This window comes from Sturnira hondurensis, unplaced genomic scaffold (genome assembly GCF_014824575.4).
Source record: "Sturnira hondurensis isolate 20B ecotype Veracruz unplaced genomic scaffold, ASM1482457v3 Scaffold0020038, whole genome shotgun sequence".
NCBI classification, from domain to species: Eukaryota; Metazoa; Chordata; class Mammalia; order Chiroptera; family Phyllostomidae; genus Sturnira; species Sturnira hondurensis.
Window position 1 is genome coordinate 634,514 of NW_028092669.1, and position 25,850 is coordinate 660,363.

Sequence of the window (25,850 nt, forward strand, 5' to 3'; positions counted from 1 at the left end):
GAAGGTGGTCCAAACTCACTGGCAACTAGAAGTGCAAAGCACTTCTAGGTGTTTTGCAAGGACATCCTGGGAAACAGACTAAGCTGAAGAACTAGAATAAGCATAGAGGGGAAATTTTTGAACTTTCTGAAATCTGTTTAGAGTGAGCAGTATTGAGAAGCATGATGATAAAATAGTAAATAATAATAGTGATGATAATAACAATAATAATATTTGTTAATATTTATGGAATTGTTAATATTTATGGAACCATATGTGCCAGATACTATTCTAATCACCCTTTTAAAATATCAGTTTGCTTTTCATATAACAACTCTTTATGGTAGATATCATTTGTATATTACATGCAAATATGATTGATATTATTTATAAACATTACAAGTGATATCTGCAATATGTTTTTCCATATGATTTCTGCCACAGTCAAAAAATGGGATGCTTAGTACATTTAAAAATTTCAGGTTTTGAATATAAATGCTTCATTTTTAAGTGCCTTGTAACATAATAAGTTTACTCATTATCTATCGAAGGAAATGTGAAAAATCTGAAGTAAATTACTTTCATTATGTTTCTTACAATTGCTTGTGAGGTTTTTTTCCAAAGATAAGTTCTTTACTTGATTACCTCTAACTATAACACATGCCATTTATTAAAAACTATAGAGAAATAGAATTTGAAGAGCAAAAAAATTTTGTAATGCTACACCTATTTCTCAGAAATAACCATTGCTGACCATTTGTTATATTTTATTTATTTTTTCTTTGTATCTAAAAGAAATAATACTATCTATGGTGTTCTAAAATTTGTTTTTTTTAAACTTCATTACTACATTTTGGACACATTTTAGCATCTAACATTATCAGTATCTCTCAATCTTTTAGTGGTTCTATAATGTTCCAGTAACTACATCTGTCATGCTTTATTTAATCAATCACAAACTACTTTATAAGTTTCTTTTCAGTATAATAAAATACTGACTTTAACATTTAGTCATTTGTCTTAAAGGTGATTCTAAATGCCACATAAGATGAGGTTACTATCAAATGTGATACTAGGGGTTGCAAAGGAAAGGATTGTAGAAAATAACTGTGCAGAGGCACCAACTCAGCACAGTGAAGTCTTTACCCTCAGGTAGACGAGCAAAGGTAGAGACTTCCTCAGGCCGACCCATTCTGTTGGATCAATAGGAGCATTGTAGAGCAGAGACTTGTTCAGCTGATGGAGGGGTATATCAGTTTGATTTTCATTTGGCTGAAAAAAACAGAAAATGGAGTAAAAAATGGCCCTGCAGATTAGGAGAGTTTAGATTAGATTATTCTCCTTCGGTTTTGAGACTAAGAACATGGGAAAGGGAAGGAAACACCCATTTCAAAGGGGAAATGTCATCAAGACTAGAGACTTGAGTCCAGCACACTAGGCCAGATTTTATCCAACCTGCTGAGGTGACTTAAAGGTCAGACACATGTGCTTGGGGATGTAGGTTCTCCAATATCTACCTCACTTCCCTAAAGTTCAGTCAAGAGGATTCCCCAGTCTTTGAGGCTCACCAAGGAACAGTTAACAGAAAAATCTGTAGGCTTAATCGTTTGTAGCTGATACAACATTTTGCAGACGATGATCACACATGTCCAGACAGTGCAGACACTTGAAGCCAGATGACGTAGCTTGGCATATGGCAGCGCAAAAGCCCAAGAAATCAAAAATACATAGTTGAACACAGACACCTGAAAACATAAATTTTGAAATGAGGACAAAAATGTATAACATGGCATAACATCCACAAAGTGAGGCAATGTGATTTATTCAGTTCTTCTCAGTTCAGCGGGGGTTGATTGAGTTCTGAGAATGTGCAAGTTATTGCCCTAGATGTTAAGATATATGTACTGTATGACAGACATATATAACCAGATGATGTCTATGTGATGTAGCAATAATAAACTATAGTTGCAAACAGGATCCTGTAAGAATACCTAGAAGGGGGGCCCGGCCCACTATGGGGCTTCAGGAAACATTTCCTGGAAAAGATGATGCTGAGCTAAGACTTGAGGGATGCATAAAGTTAGGCCAAGAAAGGTGAGAAGTGTATTCAAGGTAAAGGGTGTGTGAACAAAGGCAGGAAGGCATAAAGGAACATGGTAGGTATAGGTAACCACAAACAACTGGGAGTTCTGGAGTTGAAAGTGATGAACTGAAGCAGCAGTGAGGCTGGAGATACAGCTGGGAGTGACATTGTAATAGACCCTTTTAAAACCATGTTATGGCCTCAGAACGCCTTTGTGTAGAAAGTTGTTTTCTACAGCGAGCCACAGAAGGGCTCTACATGGGAAAACTTTAAGGCAAGATCAGCATTTTTCTAGATAAATGTAACTAAAGAAAGGGGGTGCATCAATGAGAGTTAGATCAGAGGGAAGGAGACCAGCTTACATGCACTGTAATAGCCCAGGAGAATAATGACCAGGGCCTAAACTTGGACAGTGGAGCAGAGTTAGGGAGGACTCATGCATTTGAGATGGGAAGTAAAAAGCTGGATTTGATGACTGATTGGCTTGAAGGTGGTGGTGATGGGTAAGAGAGAAAGTATAAGGAATGCCTCCCAGGTCTCTGGCTTAGGGGCCAGAGAGAATGACAGTGCCACTATGGGGACAGAGTCTGAAGTGAGGGGAAGGTGTAAACAAGGATGACAAAGACTTCAATTTTGTTTTAGATTGTATTTCTTGATCAGGTGTGATGTACAATCACTTCTAATGGTCCTCCACAGCAAATAGTTTATTAAATGATGTGGAAACACTACCATCTTACTCAGCCATGAAAAACATTAATTTATTCTGGGTATTGTTAAAATAATATCTGAGTTTTAGGTGGGAATGGCTGGGGTAGGGGGGAGTGATAGGAGAAAATGGAGACAACTGTACTTCAGCAACAACAACAAGAGAGAAAAAAATTATTAACTGAAAAAAGTAATATTTTAAGAATATTTAATATCACTGGGTAAAAATAACTGCATGTGGTTAATTGACAGAATTGAATATGTACCAATAGCTAAACTCTATGGGTTATGAGGTGTGGTCCCTGTTAGGCTTAGAAATCTGGACAACAAGAAATGTGGACACTCCAAGACAGTATTGAAGTCTGCAGTTTATAACCTACTACTCTTCTTACTCTTCTACTTAACTACTTGACACTGTCCAAAGCAAGGAACTTCTTAGAATGAAGTGCTGCAATATTAGTGTAGTAAGAATACAGAATTAATTACAGAATTAATTAATTCTGCCTTACAGAATTAATTGAGGATGAAAGAAACACTGTATGTAGAAGTGACCTGTAAAATACAAAACACTGACCAGCATAATAAATGTTACATTTTACCAAATTATTTTGACTAGCTAGGTGACTCCTCCTCCTCAGCTATCCATAAGTGCCATGCTAATTGGGATGTTAAAAAGAAAATCCTATTAAGGATATTATGAAATTAAGTTCCTTTCCTTTTTTTATTATGTATTTAAGGCATTAGGTATAAGACCAGTACAACAAATTTACTGTTGGGAACTGCCCTGCCTGGTTTCAGAAGCTGTAGCCATTCCCATGGCTAAGGCTGAGTGAGTGACCTTCAGACTACGATCCAACTAAGGAGACAAAGCTTATCTCCCTGGCAGGGGCACCACCTCTGCTCCTTTTACTTCACCCTGCCTGTCCCCCCCAATGCTTGATTGATTAGCCAATGACAGGTATGATTCCTCAAGAGAGGGATGACCTAAGATAGGCACAATCACGGGGCCCCCCAGGGGACTTGGGGGCTATAGAAAAAGGGGGTGATGGACCCTCGCCCCTTGGCTTTGACATAGCCTGAGTCCTCATTCTGTCTGCAAGAAGTCTCCTAATCTCTTGGCTGCCTTACTTCCCCTGCCTTACTTAAGCCTGAAGCAATGACAGAGGGTAGTGGGGCCCTATGCTAGAAAGGGCGGGTTCCCTAGGGCGATCAGGCCCAAGAAAGAATGCATAAAATTCTATGAAACATACTTTGAAAATACCCTGAATTTAAATGATAAGAGTCCATGCAGGAAGTGAGTTTGTCTCACCAAATTTTATGACCCTTTAGCTATCTAATCCTGACTCAGAATGGGCCCTTAAGGTTCTTTGAATGTTGTCTATTTGATCATTACCACAATGATTGATGGGCTTAATCTGAGAATGTGGGTCTTTGGAACCACTAGTTGTTTACTAATTATAATAATGCTCTTAGTACTTTTGACACATTTGCAAATTATTTTCCCAGGGTCATGTAAGAGACCAGCAAGTAGCAAGCTTTGTGGGATCTATAGTAGTACTAATGAAAAGCAAGGGGGGAGATGTAGGAGACTGTTCTGTGTGGCGTGGGCCCAGCTCCCACTTGGAAATGCACAGGACCCACTCCCACGGATAAGGAATCAGGTCTGCATTGTATCTACACTGCTATGAGACTTGCTTTTGCTAAAACTCCCTCACCCTGAATTCAGGCAGAGAACATTTAGTGCATATTTTTAAAGTATCTTCCTAAAATCCATGCTAAACCTTCCAAGGATGAGTGTAACCAGTTCAACCACTTTTCCCTTTGCATATGCAAATATCCTTCTTCTGTGATGTGATTAGCCACATCCTATTCTTTGTTTTCTGTGAAAGGTAACCACCTAAAGTGAACCTGTACACTGTAAATGAGGACCATCATGTAATATGCCCAGAAAAAGCAGTAAAAGCTTGTCAAAGCAAGAGTCAGGGCACTCTCCCCTTGAGAGAGTGACTGAGGTGCTCCAAGGCTTTTTCTTCTCTTGAGAGAGGAGCTGCGCTGACCCTTTTCCTCCGTAGAACTCGGTAGTCCATATGAATTTGTCTTGTATCTCATCCACAAAGTCATGGACCCCATGAGCTGGGGTCCACATCAATTTACAAAAAGCTTTTAATTTTTTTAAGTAATAGAGAAAGAGGAGAAAAAATAATATCTTTTATTAAGCCCTAACTAGGTTCAATGTAACATGTGCTGTGTGAATCCTGCCCTCAAGAAACACATGGGGCCATGCTAGTGAGAACTTCGAAAACAGCCTATGACAACACGGTAGAGAAAGAGCCTTGCTGGGGCACACTGAGCTGATCATCTAACATAGAACTGGGGAGAACTGCCCAGTGGACCTGAGCAGTTTTAAATAGGAGTTAGCCTGGCAACTTCTGGACCAGAGGAATTGCTGGCCCAAGGCCTTACAGCAAGAGAGAAAGCATGGGGTGGACTTCTTCAGAGCAGCAATTAGTTTACATGGGAGTACTGGGATCTGAGTCCACTTAGAGGACTTTGAAATTTACCAGTCATCTTTGGTGTCTAGGAAGGGAAATGCCAAAGTGGTCCAGGATAAGGTCATGAGTGTTATACAATGTTATTGAAAGGATGACAAGGAACTATTGAAAATTTTAAAGTAGAGGATTAACATGATCATATTTACACTCTGAAAGATTCTTCTGGCTGCATGACAGAATACATATTAGAACGAGGAAGGATTAGAGCACAGTTGAGACTCTGTTAGAGTAATTGAATAGGGAATTGATGTAGATAGAGGTCATGAGCTCAGTCATAGAGATATTTAGCTGAAGGTGCTTTAGGGGCATGCAAGAATAATGCCATGTTCAGTTGTCACTATGAATATGGGAATGAAATTCCAAAGGGGGGCTGGTTGAAGATATAGATTTGTGACTCATTGCATGTAAATGTTGAGTGAACCACTGGAGCTCACAAGATCACCCACAGAGTCTAGAACCAGCAAAGGGCTCTTCAGTAGAAAATGAAGAACTCTAAGAGGGAAGCTCACAGGAGGAGAAGAAGGAACTTCTGTGAATGAGCCTGAAAGGAAGGGCCAAAGCAATGGGGAGGGGCCAGAAATGTGTGCTGACTTGGAAAGCAAGAGAAGGAGCAGCTTCAAAGATGGGAAATGATCATTAATATCCAATATCACAGAGAATTAATTAAAATAAGGATTGGGCAGACTCTATGATGTGGGTGTTTTTATTTTTATCATTCTACAAAGAGGGAAACTGGGGCTCAGATAAATGCAAAACTTTGTTCGATGCATACATGGTTGAGTATGGTCTCATCACTTCCCTGGTGAAAGAAATCTCATGGAATGCACATTTAAAAAAAAAGACAAATACTTGGGCCCCCCCAAATACCTGATAAATCAGAATTCCTAGGGAAATGACTGATAATCCCATAGAACAAATGTTCAGGTGATTCATACTATCAAGTATATTTGGACAGTAATTTTTTAGGAATGCCTTCCTAAAAAACAACAACACTTTTATACAAATTGTCATTTTATCTGAACATCAACTTGTGAAACTTGAAGCCACTGCCTTGAGACAGAAGCCTCTGAGGACTGTGGAGCCTGACCCCATGCTTAACCATCCCTGGCCTTCCTCCCTCAGAGAACCCACAACTTCAACACAACCTTCTGCATATGATCCCCCTCCCTGTATTCCCAGAACTTCTAGGGATACCTATAACCCAATAGTTAATGTGACTTTGTTTGTATTTATCAGCCTTTACCATAAACTATAAGCCGAGACAAGAAATGTTTTTAATGCAGTTGCACCAGCATCTAGCACAGTATAAGCATTCAATTCATTGTAATTTATTATAAGAATATAATTAAGGCTAAATGCATGCTTAGTAAGACTGAAAGTAATAATAATAATGAAACACCATCTGACATCTAGGGAGAATCTAAACCTTGTGAAGTTATTACTTCCTTCCTTTGGTCAGTAGAGAGTCACTGAGTTTCTACAATTGGCTAGGGCCTCTGGGAGTTACTAAGGATACTGAAAGAAATAGATGGTCCCTTTCCTCAAAGAATAATGTGATCTCACAGAGCACTCTACAAACCTTTAGAAATTAAAAACATGGTTACATATAAAGAGGGGGAGAGAATATATTTTTAAATTAAGTTATTCCAAAGTAGAATCACTCCTCATTAAGAGATGTTGATATAGAAAAAGGTTTTTGTAACAAACTCTCAGACACCTCTTCTCCTTTGGATGTCCATAATGACAACCTTGGAAAGATTTAATATTTGTGTCAGAATGACCTGAGAATCTGTGAGGACAAGCACCCTGGCTGATGACCTTGGATGAGAATACTCTGAATTCAAAGCAAATGGTCATACCTTTTGAAGATTTAACTGGAGATGCTGACTTTGTTTTTATCTTGCCATTTACTTATCAGCAATTTTTTTGAGAAAGGATACATTTTGTATAATCAAAAGTAATAAGCTATGAAGCAAATATATATAGCAAGTGTCATTGCTGATGGGTCTCTCCTATTGAAATGAGTCAAGTGTTCAAAGCAGAAGAGGCCCCTGCAGGTGTAAAATGGCATCTCAGAGGTGCAGGACCTTAGGGCTGCTTTTCCCACGTGAATGTGCCCCTGGAATTGTGCACTACAGCCATTCTGATGTGAACACTCTCCCTTGTTATAATCAGGTAAAATGCAGACACATCACATGCTGGATTAGCATATAGGTTCTTTCAAGAACACATATAATAATCAGTGTTTGTCTTTCTTTCCCAAGTATACTCAGTATAGAAAGCTGCTAAGTCAAAGTGTCTAGAGATACTAAGTTAGAATAGACGGTGATATAACATTCCAAACCAGGTGCTAATCAACATGTAGAAATTACAAAACAGTTGATGGGAACCTATTTAGGGGTCTTTAAAGCCCTCCAGGAGAAAATAAATGGGTTAAGATAGGGGAGATGACAGCATAGTAGGGGAGAGGGAATTGTGAGAAAAGTTCTTTGTAGGAGGATGATTCTGCCTGTCCCCTAACACCAAGATGAAGAGAAGCTGCATTTTTTCCTCAAAGTCCTGAGCGAGAAAGCATCAAGCTGGACCACTCTTCGTGTGTATATGAGTACATTAGAGTTTGAGCACAGAGGTTTGGCACTGATATCTAACTCCTACTCAGAAAATTCAGCTGGCAAGGAGGGAGAGACTGCTGTGGTAGCAGAGCACAGCGCACTGCTTTGCTGGGGTCCAAGCAGAGCAGAGACTCTCTGTAGTGTTGCCCTTGGACCTGATGCAGGAGGGAGGTAGTGACAGGAGGAAGGTAGTGACTGAGTATTGCTCAAAGGGATGGTCAGGAGGACAGGTTTCCAAAAAACTAGGGTCCTGGGAAGACGATTCTGGGAAGCCATGGCAGAGAAGCCTCCATGAGAGAAAGGGCAGGTTTAACTGATCCAGCCCGAAGTGCGAGGCCATCCTATGATAGTACAAGTCAAATCCCCCCACCCCTACCACCACCACCAGTCTATGGTTCAGCCCAGAAGGTTTCTAACAGAAGTTAGTTCATTGAGGTGGAGGCAGTGAGGGGAGGGATGTGTGAGAACAAACAAAGCAGCTAGGAAGAAGAGACACTTGTTCCTTGGTAAGAGATCAGAGTTTATTTTCTGTTGGTAGATGATTTTAATGTATAAAGTGAGATTTTGCTTCTTTTTAAGATAACTGTAGGACTGTCCATTATCTAAGGATGATAAAGTGTTTCGCCTTCAGGGGCATGAAGAAAAGTTTCCTGGTTGAACACATTTTAAAGGAACAATGCTTCAGTGACATTAGTAAGAATTAGCGATGAACATGCTAACTGCAGCCCATAGACCAAAGTTAGTAGAGAGAGGGGAGAGACCTCAGTGGCAATGTCACCTGAAGATCACACAGTAACTCATACTTTGGGTCCAGAAACTCCTTATGGTGACAACATGTAAAACTCAGAGAGCTACATGTGGGGGTTAAAGCATTTTACATCAATAGAATTCTTTCAGATGCTAGACGCAATAGGAGCAGAACTTCTCCAATTCATGAAATGGCCTTTGGTAAATTTTAGCCCAATGACTTCTGTTTTCCTTTTTTCATTGCTGTATTATGAATATTCTGACTCTGAAATTCTGCCTAAGTTAGTCAATTCATCGATACAGTTGAAATGTTGAAACAATTTTGCTCTCAATTAATATACATATGAGGCTAGATTGTAGTTCTAATTGATGTATAGACTTGGTTACTTAACAACAAAGCTAATGTCATTTTCAGCCATGAATGCCACGGGGAGAGTAGCTTTCATTTTTGTCCCTACCTGGCAATGGTCACTCACCCATCCCAGATGGTTCATATGAAATGGGAAAAAGTTCTAGCTTAGACTGGGGAGCTCAAATTAAGGTTTGTCCCTTAGTTACCTATTTGTGAAACACTTTCGGTTTATCATATTGTAGTTATAATATTATATTGTTATGTAACTTTTAAAAATTATAACTTTTAGGGAGCAAAGGCTCTTTGAATTGTCACTCAAAAATTGCTCAGGGAAGTTAGAAGTATGTGAAAATTGTTGGCTGAATAAATTGAAAGCAAGCTAATTTCTCCATAGTAAACATCAAATAATTGTTGGCTGAATGATGACTCTCTTTTTTAGAGATGAGAAAAGAGAAGCACAATTACAATGTTGAAAGACTTTGTGCCTTGTCTCAAAAAGTCCAATAATAAACAAGGTGAGCTCTACTAACAATTTTACTAAATTTTGGACCCCAAGTTTACTCTTTGGTAATATAAACTATTGTTTTCTCTCAAAGTGAATTTAGGGAGATGGATTCTTACTTGTAGTTCAGAAGCAACTTGCTCTCACACACTTCAGCTAAAGACCAGATGAAAATAAGTAACCTTTGTGATATAAACAAGCCAATTAGAACTATTCCAGGATCCTCTTTGTCCCCTGTTATTTTCCCCTCTTCTCAGGACATGTGTCCTTTGTTTTTCCATAAAATAAAGTGTATGTGTCTATCTTAGATCTTGATGTTCTAATGTAATAGGAATTACATTTCAAAAAAATCATGGACAGTTGGAAAGGAGACATAATGACTGTGGTTCTGTCTATTCTGAAGATACGGCAAATGTTCACTTGCCTCTTTCACAGAAACCCAGATGATGTATGACGAAACAATTTTGATGATGTGTAGCTCCAAAATCCACCATGTGAACACCTGCAGCTTGTGAAAATACTCCAGAAACTTTAAGAAGAGCACAGTGAGGCGGTCAATCACCAGATGCCATTTGTTTCTCAAATCTGCAAAACAGTAATTCACCCAAAAGCATAATAAGGTTTTGGGTTTTTTCTTTGCATTATTATTTAAAGCATATCTTTTGACTTTCAGTTTAGAATAAGAAGATACAAAATAATAGTAGTGGGTGCATTCTAAGACCATCAAAATCTGGTACAAGGTTGTCTAAGAATCTCATGTTGGGATGATGGCTTAGACATCACACACTGAGACTCTGAGAGGCAAGGTTACTTTTATTTACCTTTTAATTAAATTAGTGTGAAGAAAAATTTTGACCTTATTTGCTCTTAAGGCTGAGCTATAATTCCCAAATTTCCTGGGAATATTAAGTAACACAAGCTCCAACTAAATGACATTTTTCTTGCCAAAGTCGTACCTCTAAAGCACCACTCTCCTTTTAGGGGCTTGGCTCGAGGCCTGGAGGAGCAAGCCAGGGAGTGTGATACCACAGCAGGAAGAACCTGCACCTCCCACCAATGAAAGTGAACACTGAGTACCAGAGTGACCCAGTCTCAGTTCACAAAATGTGGTCAGACTTATTTTAATAACTTTTAATCAGATTAGTAATTTTCTTCTTTCTTCTTCGTGCTAAGGAGTAATATATACTGACTGGAGAGATGCTTCTGTTTAGAAGGACTGTCCTGTTAATCAGAATGACAATCACAACAGGACTATTTTGTGGAATCAATATGACATCACATTCATAGACAAAAGCTCACAAGCCCAGGGAGATGATGACAGCTAACTGTCTCTTTAAGTAACTTCTTTGCATGCCTTGGGTGGATGAAACAGTGTACTTGGTTCTGAAAGTTTAAGTAAGGTTTTAGTTATTGTGAAAAATGCTCTTTGCTGCTCAGATGGTAGTCAGACAAACCTTTACATCATACTGGGCACAATTCAGAAGTGGAGATGACAGGTACTAAGGAAGTGAGAGAACAGGTGCAGTCCAATTTTTGGTGAGACCCTATTAGTAAAACTTAAACCTGTGCTAGAGCAGTGTAACAAAATCCTCATCCTGATTCGTTGGTCCCACAGCACTTGGTTCTCCCTCCACACTGAGGAACACACACTGCTCAGATACAGAGAGAACATTTCTGGGCTTCTCCTAGGGTCTTCTGATATGAGTGGGTGAAAGGGACTAGGTTTTAGTGGGGGGTTACTTTTGGGAAGGACCTTCCACCTCATGCCTTTTTTATTTTCTACTTTTGTAAAGCACAGAGCACAGGAAAGATAAGGGCAGCATCTTACTACAGTTTCAGCCCCAGAACATCACCCCCAAGGGCTCTGTTTTCTGGTTTCTCCCATGCTTTGGGGGAACTACTGGACACCCTAAGCTTGCCACATTGTAGACTCTGTCAGACAATGTGTCATGAGCACTGAGGCCACCTGTTCTCAGCATGTCCTGTTAAAACATTATCTCAGGTCCATGAAGAAAAATAGGAAAGAAGAGCCTAAAGAATAAAAGGAAAAAAATCTAAATAACAATGACAACAAAAACATCTCTAGGAGTTGACCTGAAATGATAATTATCTTATTATTCATTTTCTCTTGTAGTTCCCATGCCCTGAAACATTAGGGCAGGACTAGAAATATACTCTTAATGATCAGTTTCATGGAAAAACCTAAAATAATTTCTTTGAGGATGTGTTTGAAAAAATCATGTCTAGAACTTTCAGAAATTCCACACAGCTGCCTGAATGTGTTCTGAGAGGAGGCATCATGTCTGAGGTTTCTGTCTGAGTGCAGGTGAGAGCCAGGCCCCTCTGGTCTATGCCAGGGTCACCACTGTGGATCAGTCAGTAGCTGATAACCGACTCTCTTCTTCTAAGTCAGATTTATAAGAAAATTACTGGAGCAATTGGAACAGCAATATTGTAACTATAGCAACCAAAATACCACACTCCAAGTTTTATTTCACTAAATTGGTCAAATACACGTATGTATCTGTTTGGTGCAAGCCAGTGTTTCATTCACTGGTCTGTCAGCCACCATGCCATTGGTAGTGGGTGGATTACCTGATGTCTCTTCCTCCCCTTCTTCATCTTCATCTTCCTCATCCTCCTCACTGTCTTTCTCAAGCTTGCCCTTCTCTACTTTCTCAGAGCATATCTCTGGTTTCTCCTCACCAAACTCAGACAACTGCTTCACCTCTGGCTTATCCAGGCTGGTGGTCAGATTCATCATGGCAAGGTCTGGAAGACTTCCTTCAGGGTGGGCCAGTCTGTTGGCAGAGAGCAGCTGAGTCAGAAAGGGAAAGGGAGCTAGGGGACATTTGAGTGAAGGGCAAGTTAAAGGAGGATGAACAAAAATGAACATCAGTGCATGTGCACAGGCCTTAAATGTGGGGTTGTTAGCATCTTGTCACTTTTTTAAAAAGCTCTTTCTAAAAACAGTCTGTAAGCTCACTTAGGTTTTGTTATCTCTTCTAATTCAGGTTGTAGTGATTAGTCAGTAATGAGAGCTATCAACACCTAAACTTGACATTTCTCCCAGAGGAGAAAATGATCAGAGTTTAGGATGTAGAAGCATGAAATGGCATCATGTAGAGCAAGCATTTCATGGCTTCACAGGGGGACTTACTCATTTTGGTGGATTGGTAATTTTTTCTTGATGCTGCTCAAAGTAATTGAAATAGAAAGGAAAAAAGGAGATGAGAACAGAAGAATTATAAGGAGTATCAGAGATCACACATCATGCTACACATCATCCACTATTGCATTCCTGTGTGCTGGTTGCAGTAAGTCCTAATGCAAATACATTCCAGGGCGGCATCAATAGCGTGCTTCTGCTAGGAGCCCTAGGCTTGGCAACTGACTTGAGAGTGGAGAGGACTGCAGGTTGTAAGGGAGAGAACATATAAACTGCAGAGGCAAACCATGTCATGCTTGTTTAGTAATGCAGCAAACCATCCCACAATAATCAGGTCATTCACATTTTATATAGGTTTAAAAAAATTCTTAACTGATGTGTGCTTTCAGTCACTCTCTGCATAGACTCCGTCTATTCTGACATCATTTAAAGTGTGTGAGGTGGATGCTAAGTGCTGTCAGGAGAGGGATGTCTGCATTGTGTCCCTGTTCATGGGCACAGGTGTCACCTGCTGTATTAGCCTGGAGAAGACTGCACGTGAGTGCCGAGTGAGAACGAGGGGTGGTGCCACCTCCCTGGCCTGGGACAACAGAAGGGGCAGGACAGCTCTTTTCACAGTGGACAGTAACAAGTGTGGTCGTTCTCCTGATGTTTCTAAAAAGTTTTTTATTCATATTCAAATGAACATTTGAAGGAACATCTGTGGGCAATAAAGTCTGTATTAGGAAAAGGCCCACTGGAAATCCTGGGAGTCTTCTCCATTTGTCGTAATTAATCTATGTATATCAGCTTTATTGTAGCAGGATGGACAATTAATAGTGTTATTCTGTCTGTATAACTGTGGGCCCTGAATAAATTATTTAATCTTTCTGGAACTTAATTTATTTTCTATAAAATGAGGAAACTTGGCTAGGTAAAAATGTAAGCAAATAGCAACTTCTCATTATATTTAAAACATGCCTATGATGTTGGATAATTGTTGCAATGAATCTACATTGTCCTTTGACTTCCAGAGAGGTTATCATTCAAAGGTAATTCCTTTTAACAGAGTGTCAAGCGAGTAAATTAAATAATGCCAGAAACAGATTGTTAATTGAATGAAGATACATCCTTCTGTGGATATTTCAGCATTGGTGGAAGGAGTTATGCTGACATATTTTCTTTAGCTAGCCAATTGACCCTCCCATCTTTGGGAAAACTCCCATTCTTGAAACTGCAACAGTGAATCTTACACACCAGCCATGGCACATTGCATCTCAGTGTACATTTCTGCTTTGTCAGAATTCTACATATTAAATGGTATTAAATGTAAGCACAGTCAGGTGTTACACGATTGTCAATATTTATATGTTCTCTTCAGCATTGTCAGGGATTGCATACTTAAGTAAGAAGGTAACTTTTTCACTATGACAGGAATGTGGCAGCTTTTACTGGAGAAGCATGACCATCTTGGAGCACATTTCTAATGTCTACATTGACACTGGCATGATGTGACACTGACAAAACAACTTTCCAATAATTGGTTCTATTATGGAGTAAAACATAGAAGTGAGGCTGTCTCTGCACATGTCACTGTGACTACCTAATAAAAGTCCTGAAGCAGCAAGGCCCCAAAGGACCGTTCCATATACTATATATTGAGGGGAGATTATTGAATGAAGGACTCAAAGGAAAACACTAGAGTAAACCTTTCGAAAGTACATCCAGAAGATCTACTTCTGGAAACTTGTACTAACAGTCTACCGGAGATCTGGGACTGGGTAATGCTGAGGAGAAAAGAGAATTTAATTTCTGTGTCTAATGCTGTTAATTTTGCTTTGACATGATCCTTATGAGGAAACAAGTCCTGGGTGCCCTCTAGTGCAGTATAGCTTTGTGAGCTTGTAATAAATGATGAAAACAGAAAGAAGGAGAAACATGTATCAGGATATTATTTGTTAGTTTAGGAGGTTAACTAGCTGAGACATTTCACCAAGAAAATCTTCATGTATAAAACATAAATAGAAAAAAATATTTTCAATGCATGACTAGAGTTTACTATTTTAAAAAGACACCTATGTGAATCCATTTTTTCATTTTTATCAAAATATTTGAAGGTAATACAGAATATTGTTAAAAACATGTTCATTGAAATCAGAAAGACTTAGATTTGAGACTCAACTACACAACTTACTAGCTATGTGACATGGCAAAAATCCTTACCCTGTTTTTTAAGGCTCAATTCGCTGACCTGTAAAGTGGAATAACAGTGTCTGCTTCATAGGATGTTGCAAAAATTATGATGATTTCTGTTAAGGGCTTAAGCAGTATTTAGTACACAAGAATGCTTTTAATGTAAGAAACTACCTGCTAATAATAGATTTTCATATACTGTTTTGATACTCCGTGTGATAAATTTATGCTAATGAAGAGGCAAAATTAGAAACATGTCTCTGCAAGGGACCACATGACCCCAGACACTATGAGAAGTGCTGTATTTGGACTGCAATTCTGTTACCAGGACATTCTTGAACCGAACTTGTATATTAAAATGACCACCCCAAAGAAAAAGGGCAAATGTTTCTTCCTCCTGAATCTGTCTCCAACGTTCTGAGCATTCTGAACGTTCTGTGGTCTGCCTGTCCTCTGCTGCCGCTGCATTCCCTGACAGGGTGGGCTGCTGCAGAGGTGGGCTGTCTGCACAAGGCTGGCCGACAGAACTATGATCAGCAGTTGTCCTGATTCTCCAGCAAAGAATAGAGAATAAAGGCTTAATTTAGCCCTTCCCCCCCTAGCAAATTTAAAAAAAAAGATATCTTGATTTTTCAAAAGCTACATTAAAAATCACACTCTACTGAAAACATTCCCTAAAACATCCAGCTAAGGAATTTACAATCCTGGTAATTTTTTACTGGTTGTCACATATGAACTACCTAATCATTATAAGAAGGGCCTACACACACACATGGCGATAACCTGGATTGTCAGAAAAGACCCTTTCCTCCTACTTCCATCCACCACACATTTCTCATGCCTTTTCCCAGAGAAAATGCATTTTCCTCTGCATTTTCTTTAACCATGCCTGTAACTTTGTTGCCTTGTGTTTATTACAATCCAAGCTCTGGGCTTTAATCCTTTCACTACTTGCTAAATAAAATCCTCTCACTGACTGTATCTCCTTTTACATGTTAAGAAAACAGATGATATTTATCTGTTTATTCACCCACTCTTTCATTCATGCTTCCACAGCTTTGTAGAGTCCTCCATGTGTGCGTTTCTCTATATACACCTACATCATTTTATCTAATTATGATTCTGAGGACTCTCCCCTTGAGGGCAGAAATCCAGTTTTACTCTACTCATCTCCCTCACAAAATGTAGCATTATAAATGCCTAGTATATACTACAATTCATTGAATGTTTGGTGATTAAATTCTATGCACTGGAGAATCATTTTTATTTGGAAAAAAAAGAAATAAATTACGTTGCATGGAGAATTGAAGAGGATTATTTCTGTACTAGACTGACTTTTGAAAAGCCACATATTAAGTTAGTTCCTATTAAAAAATGGAAATTCTACTTTTGCAAAATATCCACCTAGATTCCGTTTATAACTGTTCTGGTTTGGAATATGTGGTAACGTAAACTACTCACTCCACTCATTAGATTACTAGAAAAAAGACACCTTACAAATTTATAGTATTTATAATATAATTAATATTAAAAATAGGTTATTTATACTGTTTCAGATTATTTTATAGAATTTATGAGCAGTTTTAGAGACTGTATACAGAGGAGTAAGTGATTTGTAAGTTAAATATCACATCTTAAACATATGTGGTACTATTTCTTCCAAAAGTACTTACAAGTCGGGATGGTAATGGTTCTGTTTCTGTGTATGTGGGGAAAATAACTATTGCTCTTACTAAAAGTATTCTAATATATACTGACTTCTAATTCAGTTAGGTCTTCCCCACAATTACTTGTACCATCACCATTTTCTCAGTCATCCACCATCCTCAACACTTTACTCTCCCTCATACTTTATAAGGTAATGTCTAAATTTTAATCAACCCAGTAGTTGAATGTAGCTAACTCTCTTTCATCCAGAACTTGCATTTATAAGTACATTATTTCTCCTGTAAAACAAAACAAAACAAAACAAACCAACAGCATGCATAAAGAAATAAATTACGAGAAAAATAAAGCTTTGCTTAATAAAAACATTCACCTTATCATTCTAATCAACAGTAGACCCTATTCAAAACTGAACACACATACTGAGAGATGGGTTTGTTTGGTAATGTTTTCTCTGGGGTGTAGCTTTGGCCTTTATTAACATGTTAATATTTAGACAAAAATGAGAGATTCCACTAGAAAGAGGATAGCGCCAATTTTGGAATGCTTTGAGGTTTTAATTATTTTAGATGGCTTTAAATCTTGGTCATTGTAGAACTCCTAGGTGAATTCACAGGCCTTGTGACTTGGGGCATAGGTTTCTCTCAGGTGGTAAGTCTGGGACAATCAGGACCAAAACTTGCATCAGGTTCTGCCTACTGAACCCATCAAAACAACTCTTGTCCTTTTTGGCGTCCCAGCCATCTTTTTGTAAAACAAGTGGTAAACATTTTATGAGGAACACAGAGAGAGAAAGAGAGAATAGTCCCTTATGTTTGAAGTGATTTAAATAGTTATTCAAGATTTCTAGTTAGAGTCTACAGTTTACTTCTGTATCTATCAGCTAAAATCCTGAGGTTGACTTGCACTCTTAGGTTGTCAACAAACTGGCTTCCAAAAGCAACCAACCAGTCTTCACGCCTCCTTTTTCTGCAATCTGCACAACGATGCATTCATTTTTCACAATTTTTAAAGAAGTTCTACCTCCTGAAGATTGCTATTTGATGTCAGCCTTAGAATTTTACCTAACAGTGAATTTGAAACTAGCAAATGTTTCAAAGAGTTATGTGGTTAATTGAATTTACTTTAAAATAAGTGTTTCTATCACCAAAATTACTGGCTTTATTGCTAATGATAAAGTTATGGGAATGGATATTTTAACTCCCCTAGTTAATAAAGTGTAAATAGTTTTAGTACATGAGATCCAAAAGAATCTTTACTCTGTACTTTTGGACACTTGCGTGCAAATGTATACATAGTACTATCAATACTGACTCTTTATTACATGTAGTCATCCACATTTTTATCTCCCCAGCTAGGTGACATGCATCTAATATAGGGCCATGTCTCAGTGCCCATCTTTGTGTCTTTTGTGGTATGCAAATATGTTCTGAAATCTAGTGATATAAAATATCATTCTGCAATATGTTGATCTTTTAGGTAGAGATATATTTGAAGAAATTGGTGTTTTAATTTTCTTTTCCCCATATATTGTTGTGATTATTTTCACTTTATTAATAAATACCTAATGAAGGTCAACTAACGGGTAAGGCCCCAAGGTAGGTGATGTGCAGATACCTTGGTGACTTATACAGGGACTCCAGGTCTGAGGAGCTGACACCTCTGGCCAGGAAGATAGGACAAGCAGGCAGACAGAGGGCTGGGAGGCAAGTGTCAAGAGGCAGCAATAAGAAAGGGCTATGGGAATTCAGAGGAAGGGCAGTTCCACTTAGCTGGGAAGTTGGCACTATGGGCAAGTTTGTGGAGGAGGTGGTTCTTGAGCTGAGCTCTCAATTTTGTGTTCAAGAGAAAGATGAGCTCTCAGGCAATCCTTGAACTAATTCTACCAAAGAATGAAATTAATGGCACATACATTGGAACCAAGACAAAAGGCTGAGCACCAGCTGAAGACCCTCATCAACCTCCAAATTCACTTGGCAGCACCATTTGGTATAAACATCAAATGGTTTGATTTGCAAAATACATCCATGAGCATACCTAAAGACCACTGTCTACTATTTGCTGACATAATTTTTCACTTACAAAACAGTAAAGTGTTTAATCATTTTTTAACAAAAATAAGAGATAAAACATTGAAGTACCCACCTATTTATTATTAGATATACACGCCCATTGACTTTGGCATGGCTACGAGGTGAGAGGTAGAAGCACAAGGTTGCATGCGGTGGCAGTGGGGAGACAGGTGGAGAGAGAAAGAGGAGACTGTTAGAGATGAATGAAGTAGACTGTGTCTCACAAGCTTTAGAGCATCAGGTGTGTCATCATCACATGTTTCATGCACTAAAGAACAATCTGGACAGTGAGATTCAGTAGCAACATGAAATTGGACATATTCAGGAAAAATGTTTGAATATAACAAGTCTCTCCATTCTTCTTGTTCCTTCCCATCTTATACACTTTATTAAAAATTTGTAATGTTTAAATTTTCACAATACACTTCTCAAATAAAATACAATCTTAAAGATTAATTCTTGTTCTTTTCCCAGAATTAAAAAAAAAATCAGGAACATGTATAAAGGACACAGGGACAAAACCAAAGAGGGGTAGAATCAAGGATGAGAAGTGTAGATGACTGGGGTCAGGGGAAGTGATAAGGGGAAAATGAAGACAACTGTACTTGAACAACAATTAAAAATGTGAAAAAAATCCTGGTAAGTCACCATATTAACATATTGTTTTAAGATTTTCTAAAACAGGCATTTAAAAGAAGTCATTTTATTTCTATATGCATCACAATACTTTCTAAAGCAAATTATAGAGAAATTACAGTGATGGATATTTAAACAATGAACATTTAGTACATTATCATTAAGTATGTATAATGTCAAAATTATAATTGTAGTATAATATTGTATATTTTATAAATATATAAGTGAAATGATAGCCCTGAGAATACCAATAAGAAACAGTAATATTTTCTTCTTATGTATATCATAAAACTTTTATATAATGCTAAATGCAAATTCAGTAAGTAGGAACACAGTAATTTCACTCCAGGCATGTGACAGTTCCCTAGACTGCCTATGTGTACAATGCATATAGCACATGCATGCAATAGACAAAAAAAGGTAAGACCAGTTGAATCTTTGTAGAAACAATAGTGCTTGCTCAATAAAGGAACACATTAAATTCATTATTCCCAATTTGTGGGCCCTCTTTATTAAAGCATCTGCTAAAGAGGTAGGAGAGAGAAAGCAAAGTATGATCATATCAACTCTGAAAACATTTCTTTTTCTTCACCATTTCAACTTTAATGTCATCAATGATTAGGACTCTCTCTCTCTCTCTCTCTCTCTCTCTCTATATATATATATATATATATATATATATATATCCCTATATATATATATATATATATATATATATATATATATATGGAACATTATTAGTAAGAAAAATACTGCAAAGGGAAATAGTTGCTAAAGAGATGGGTTATATATTAACATGTTTAAAGTTAAAATTTGGGAACTTTTATATTAAACTTCTCGTATGAAATTCCAAAATACTAAATTAGAGTGAGTGCTTCAAATTTCTTCAGATTTCTAGAAGACTTTTTTTTCCTTACAGAACTAAAAATGAATTCCCATGTACCTAAACTGTTTAATAACTGACATTATATACTATCTTCTCACCCATTAAATTTTATTGGAAAATTAACTGTTAAAGGAGTGCTTAGTGATAAACCAAAGCTGGGAGGAAGAGAAGCAGTGTACTCAAACTGCTACAGGCCACTTAGATCTTTCTTTTCTTTTGATGGTGGGGAGAGTAAAGGGTGTAAATGTTAATAGCTAAGGAAACAGGGAAAATGCATTTTGTCATGAGGCTGTCTGTAGTCCTTCCCCAAAAGTTATATGATTAAATAACATTTCATTCAATTTTTTTATTTTTAGGAAATGTTGAAATGATATCTCTTGTATGACTTGGTAGCTGCTAGCTAAATGATGCTGTTGTCTAAGCCATGGTCTGACACAGAAAACGCTCTAAACTCGCCCAGGGGGTGGGTGTCTTGTATGGAGAACTGCTGTTAACACTAATGATACCGCTGTTCGTCTTCATTGGTTCCACAAAACTAACTTCAACTCCATTTGAAAGACTTTTAGACTTTCTAATACTGCCTAAGATTTTATTCAATAGCTCTGTTATTAACCAAGCCATGAAAACACCTTAATGAAATGCTATATTTAATTATTGGCTTCATCATGTTAGTTTTTATTCATTTTCAAGCCATGGACCATCATAGATATTACTTGGCAAAGTTTTGTGATTCAGTAACTTGAAATGTGATAAAACATTATATTTTTTATTTTTTCCATCAAACCACAAATGCATTTTAATATATTGGGTTGGCCAAAAATTTCATTTTTTTGTAAAATGGTTCTAGTAGCTCTTAGTTGTCTTTAATTTCATTTGAAACTATTTTGTTAGATTGAGTTGTGACAGCTGTCACATCAATGTGCATTTTGTAAAAACACTTACCAAAATTGGTGAATTTTTGTGTAGCCATTTTAATATCAAAGATGGAAGAAAACAGCTGTTTCTGGCATATTATTTCAAGAAAGGTAAAAACACAATGAAATTTTTTTAAAAAGATTTGTGCAGTGTGTGGAGAAGGTGCTGTGACTGATCGAACATGTCAAAAGTGGTTTGTGAAGTTTTGTGCTGGGTATTCCTCACTGAGTGGTGCTCCACGATCAGGTAGACCAATTGAAGCTGATAGAGCTCGAATTGAGACATTCATTGAGAACATTCAGTGTTCTACCACATGGGAGATACACTTAAAATCTCCAAATTAATAAAGTTATTAGTGAAAATAAAAAATGTGTTTTTTATTTTTGTGGAAACAACCCCTGCAGACTTTTTTTTTTGACAACCCAATATATACTTAAAGGGAATTTAGTTTTCACATACTCTCCATCTCAAAAATTGTGAGTCCTTAGGCTGGTAAAACCTTTGCTGAGTTGTATTGTTTGCTATAACATTATGGTCCTGAAGAATCTGTATTTTTCTGGGAAAACTGTGACATATTTCTACTTGATTGTGTGAAAGAGGATTCAGATACATGATAATACAGGATAATTGCAAGCAAACTTCTACACACTGGAGAAACTTTTAGCAAGAAGAAAATAAAAATGCAAAGGAAAAAGGGCATTTAAAAGAAAAAGTTTAAATGGTATCACTAGCAATTGGTAATGATTATATTTCTTTCACAAATACTTCAAATCTACTCTGTTGATTAAAAGATTGTTCTTGATTATTGAATATGACTTTTTAAAAATATGATGAGGGTTTGTAATTAAATAAAGCATGTTATATTATTAAAGTTAAATATCAAATTATAGTTTTGTTCACAGATATTGCAAACATTCAAAAGAATCATTAACAACAAAGAGAGCCCAGAGCAAGTAGGAGGAAGGAAATAACCAAGATCAGAGCAGAATTAAATGACATAGAGACTAAAAGCACAATTATAAGGATCAATTATAAGGATCAACCAGGAGCTGGTTTTTTGAAAAGATAAACAAAATCGACAAGCCTTTAAGCAGGCTCATCAAGAAAAAAAGAGAGAGGACCCCCCAAAAAACACAATCAGAAATGAAAGAGGAGAGATTACAACTGACACCACAGAAATACAAAGGACTGTAAGAAACTACTATGGAGAACTGTATGCCAAGAAATTGGAAAACCTATGTGAAATGGACAAATTTCTAGAGAAATATAATCTTCCAAAACTCAATGAGGAAGAATCGGAAAGCCTGAACAGACCAATAACAGCAGATGAAATTAAAGCAGTAATAAAAAAAACTCCCGTCACACAAAAGCCCTGGACCAGATGGTTTCACAAGAGAATTCTACAAAGCATTTAAGGAAGAGCTAACCCCTATCCTTCACAGACTACTCCAAAAATCCAAAATGATGGAAGACTTCCAAACTCTTTTTATGAAGCCAGCATTATTCTAATCCCCAAACAAGATAAAGACCCAACAAAGAAAGAAAACTTCAGACCAACATTGATAATGAACATAGATGCTAAAATCCTCAACAAAATATTGGCAGACGGCATCCAACAATACATTAAAAAGATTATACAGCATGACCAAGTGGGATTCATCCCAGGGATGCAAGGATGGTTCAATATTTGCAAATCAATAAACATAATACATCATGTAAACAAAAGCAAAAACAAAAACCACACGATCATATCAATAGATGCTAAAAAAAGCATTTGAAAAAGTATAGCACCCATTTATGATAAAGGCACTCAGCAAAGTGGGAACACAGGGAACATCCTTCAACATAATAAAGGCCATATATGAGAGACCTACAACCAACATCATATTCAATGGGCAAAAACTAAAAGCTTTTTCACTAAGATCAGGAACAAGACAAGGTTGTCCACTTTCACCACTTCTATTCAATATAGTATTGGAAGTTTTAGCCACAGGAATCAGACAAGAAAAGGGAATAAAAGGCATCCAAATTAGAAAGGAGAAAACAAAACTGTCAATGTTTGCGGATGACATGATAGTGCACATGGAAAATCCTGCTTGACATAATAAATGAATCCGGCAAAACAGCAGGATACAAAGTCCATATCCAGAAATCAAAGGCGATTTTGCATACCAACAATAAAACAGCAGAAGCAGAAATCAAGAAAAAAATCCCATTCTATATAGTAAAAAAAAAACCAAAAAACCTAGGAACAAACCTAACCAAGGAGGTAAAAGACCTGTATGGAGAAAATTACATGACACTGAAGAAAGAAATCAAGGAAGACACAAACAAATGGAAACATATACCATGTTCATGGATTGGAAGAATTAACATCATCAAAATGTCCATACTACCCAAAGCAATTTACAGACTCAATGCAGTACCTATTAAAGTACCAATGCCATATTTCATAGATATAGAACAAACACTTCAAAAATTTATATGGAACCATAAAGGATCCTGAATAGCAGCTGCAATTTTGAGAAAGAAGAGCAAAGTAGGAGGGATCACAATACCTTATACCAAACTGTATTACAAGGCCACTGTAATCAAAACAGTGTTTTATTGGTGTAAAAAGAGGCACATAGACCAATGGAACAGAATAGAGAGCCCAGAAATAAACCCAACTCTCTACAGTCAATTAATATTCGACAAAGAGGGCAGTAACATAAATGGAGTAAAATAGCCTCTTCAAGAAATGGTGTTGTGAGAACTGGACATCTACATGCAAAAAAAAATGATATTCAAGCATCAACTTACACCATACTAAAATAAATGCAAGGTGGATAAAATATTTAAATATAAGCTGTGACACCATTAACGTCCTAGAGGAGAACATTGGCAGGAAAATCTCAGATATTTCCAGCAACATTTTTACTGATATGTCCCCTAGAGCAAGGGACATAAAGGAAAGAATAAACAAACGGGATCTCATCAAAACTAAAAGCTTCTGCATGGCTAAAGAAAACAGTATTAAAATAAAAAGAGATCCAACCATATGGGAAAACATATTTGTCAATGATACCTCTGACAAGGGTTAAATCTCCAAAATATACAAAGAACTTACACGACTCCACTCTAAGAAGACAAGCAACCCAATTAAAAAATGGGCAAATGACTGGAACAGACACTTCTCCAAGGAGGACATACAGAAGATCCAGAGACACATGAAAAGATGCTCAATATCACTAGCTATCAGAGAGATGCAAATTAAAACCACAATGAGATACCACTTCACATCAGTCAGAATGGCTACCATAAACAAAGAAACAAACAACAAGTGTTGGAGAGGTTGTGGGGAAAAGGGGACTCTAGTTCACTGTTGGTGGGATTGCAGACTGGTACAACCACTATGGAAAACAGTATGGAATTTTCTCAGAAAACTAAAAATGAACATGCCTGTTGACCCAGAATTCCACTGTGAGGATTATATCATAAGAACCCTGAAACACCAATCCAATGTTCATAGCAGCACAATTTACACTAGCTAAGTGCTGGAAGCAACCTAGGTGCCCATGAGTAAATGAATGGATCCAAAACTATGGTACATTTACACAGTGGAATTCTATGCAGCAGAAAGAAAGAAGGAGCTACTATCCTTTGCAACAGCATGGATGGAAGTGGAAAGCATTATGCTGAGTGAAATAAGGCAGGCAGTTAGAGACAAATACCATATGATCTCACCTTTAACAGGAACCTAAACAACAAAACAGAAAAACAATTGAAATATAACCAAAGACACTGAAATAGAGAACAGGCTGACAGGGGCCAGAGGGGAGAGGGGAGGGAATTTCAGGGGAAAAGGGGAAGAAGGGTTTACGGGAACAAGTATAAAGGACACATGGACCAAAACTAGGGGGTGTGGAAATGGGAGGGAGGTGGGGAGCGGGGGGTGGGGGCGGTGAACTGAGGAGTAAAAGACAGAAAACTGTACTTGAACAACAATTAAAATAAATAAATTTTAAAAAGAATCAATAAATAATAATTTTTCTAATTATTGAGAACTCACTTTTCTATGCAGCCTTGTTTTTATAAAGTTTTAGAGTTATTTCTCCCACCAATAGATTTGTCTCTCCTAGGGGTCCCCAAGCTTCTCATGCTCTTACAGTTTTGCTTTATTTTTAAATTTGTTTTTCAACTACAGTTGACATATGATATTATATTAGTTTCAGGTATACAACACAGTGATAAGATATTTATATACCCTACAAAATGATCACTCTGATAAGCCTAAAAGGTACTTTATATTTCTGAATGTTTGATTATCATTGAAGGCAGCCACTTACCCCATCCATACCCTTCCCCTTCTGGGGCATGGGGAGGCAATAGGTTTTAGCTGAACTTGATTATTTATGGTGGCAAGATAGGATAAGAAGTATAGACTGGCTGATGCCTCTTGGTTCTAATTGTTTGGGGCCATTGACACACTGATATCCATTTGGAGTATGCTCAGAATGAACACTAAATGTAACCTTAAGTTCAACAAAACACAACAAGGAAGAAAACTGGTAGTCATAAGTAAATAGATAAAAATTATAAAATGTTTTTTTATCAACCACTAACAGTGGTTTGGAGTTATCCATAATCCCAGCTCTTAATACAGCAGAAAATTGAAAGTTTGTGCCTCATAAAATACTAAATACTTCATCTTCTTTTGAGGTACTCATTTTTCCCTTGAAAAGAGTTAAGAGGAATTTTCAACTGTGGCATCTATATCCTTTAGTACAGCTCTTGGCTTTCTTAGTCACTGAACAAGTGTTT

The 25,850-nt window shown here is 37.4% G+C and overlaps 1 protein-coding gene across 5 annotated transcripts in view; it reads right to left on the reverse strand.

The window, feature by feature from the left end:
* The window catches only part of PIEZO2 (piezo type mechanosensitive ion channel component 2), a 524,101-nt gene that overhangs the window by 95,632 nt on the left and 402,619 nt on the right, over positions 1-25,850 (reverse strand). For 4 of the 5 annotated variants that reach the window (XM_037028556.1, XM_037028559.1, XM_037028557.1 and 1 more), the window contains exons 18-21: positions 12,128-12,333; positions 9,957-10,117; positions 1,548-1,724; positions 1,126-1,251 (exon numbers count right to left, since the gene is read on the reverse strand). In XM_037028556.1, the coding sequence (XP_036884451.1) occupies positions 1,126-1,251; positions 1,548-1,724; positions 9,957-10,117; positions 12,128-12,333 (670 nt within the window). Of the gene's footprint in view, positions 1-1,125; positions 1,252-1,547; positions 1,725-9,956; positions 10,118-12,127; positions 12,334-12,692; positions 12,726-18,683; positions 18,726-25,850 lie in introns of all 5 variants that reach the window. The other variant, XM_037028560.1, reaches the window with a different exon arrangement.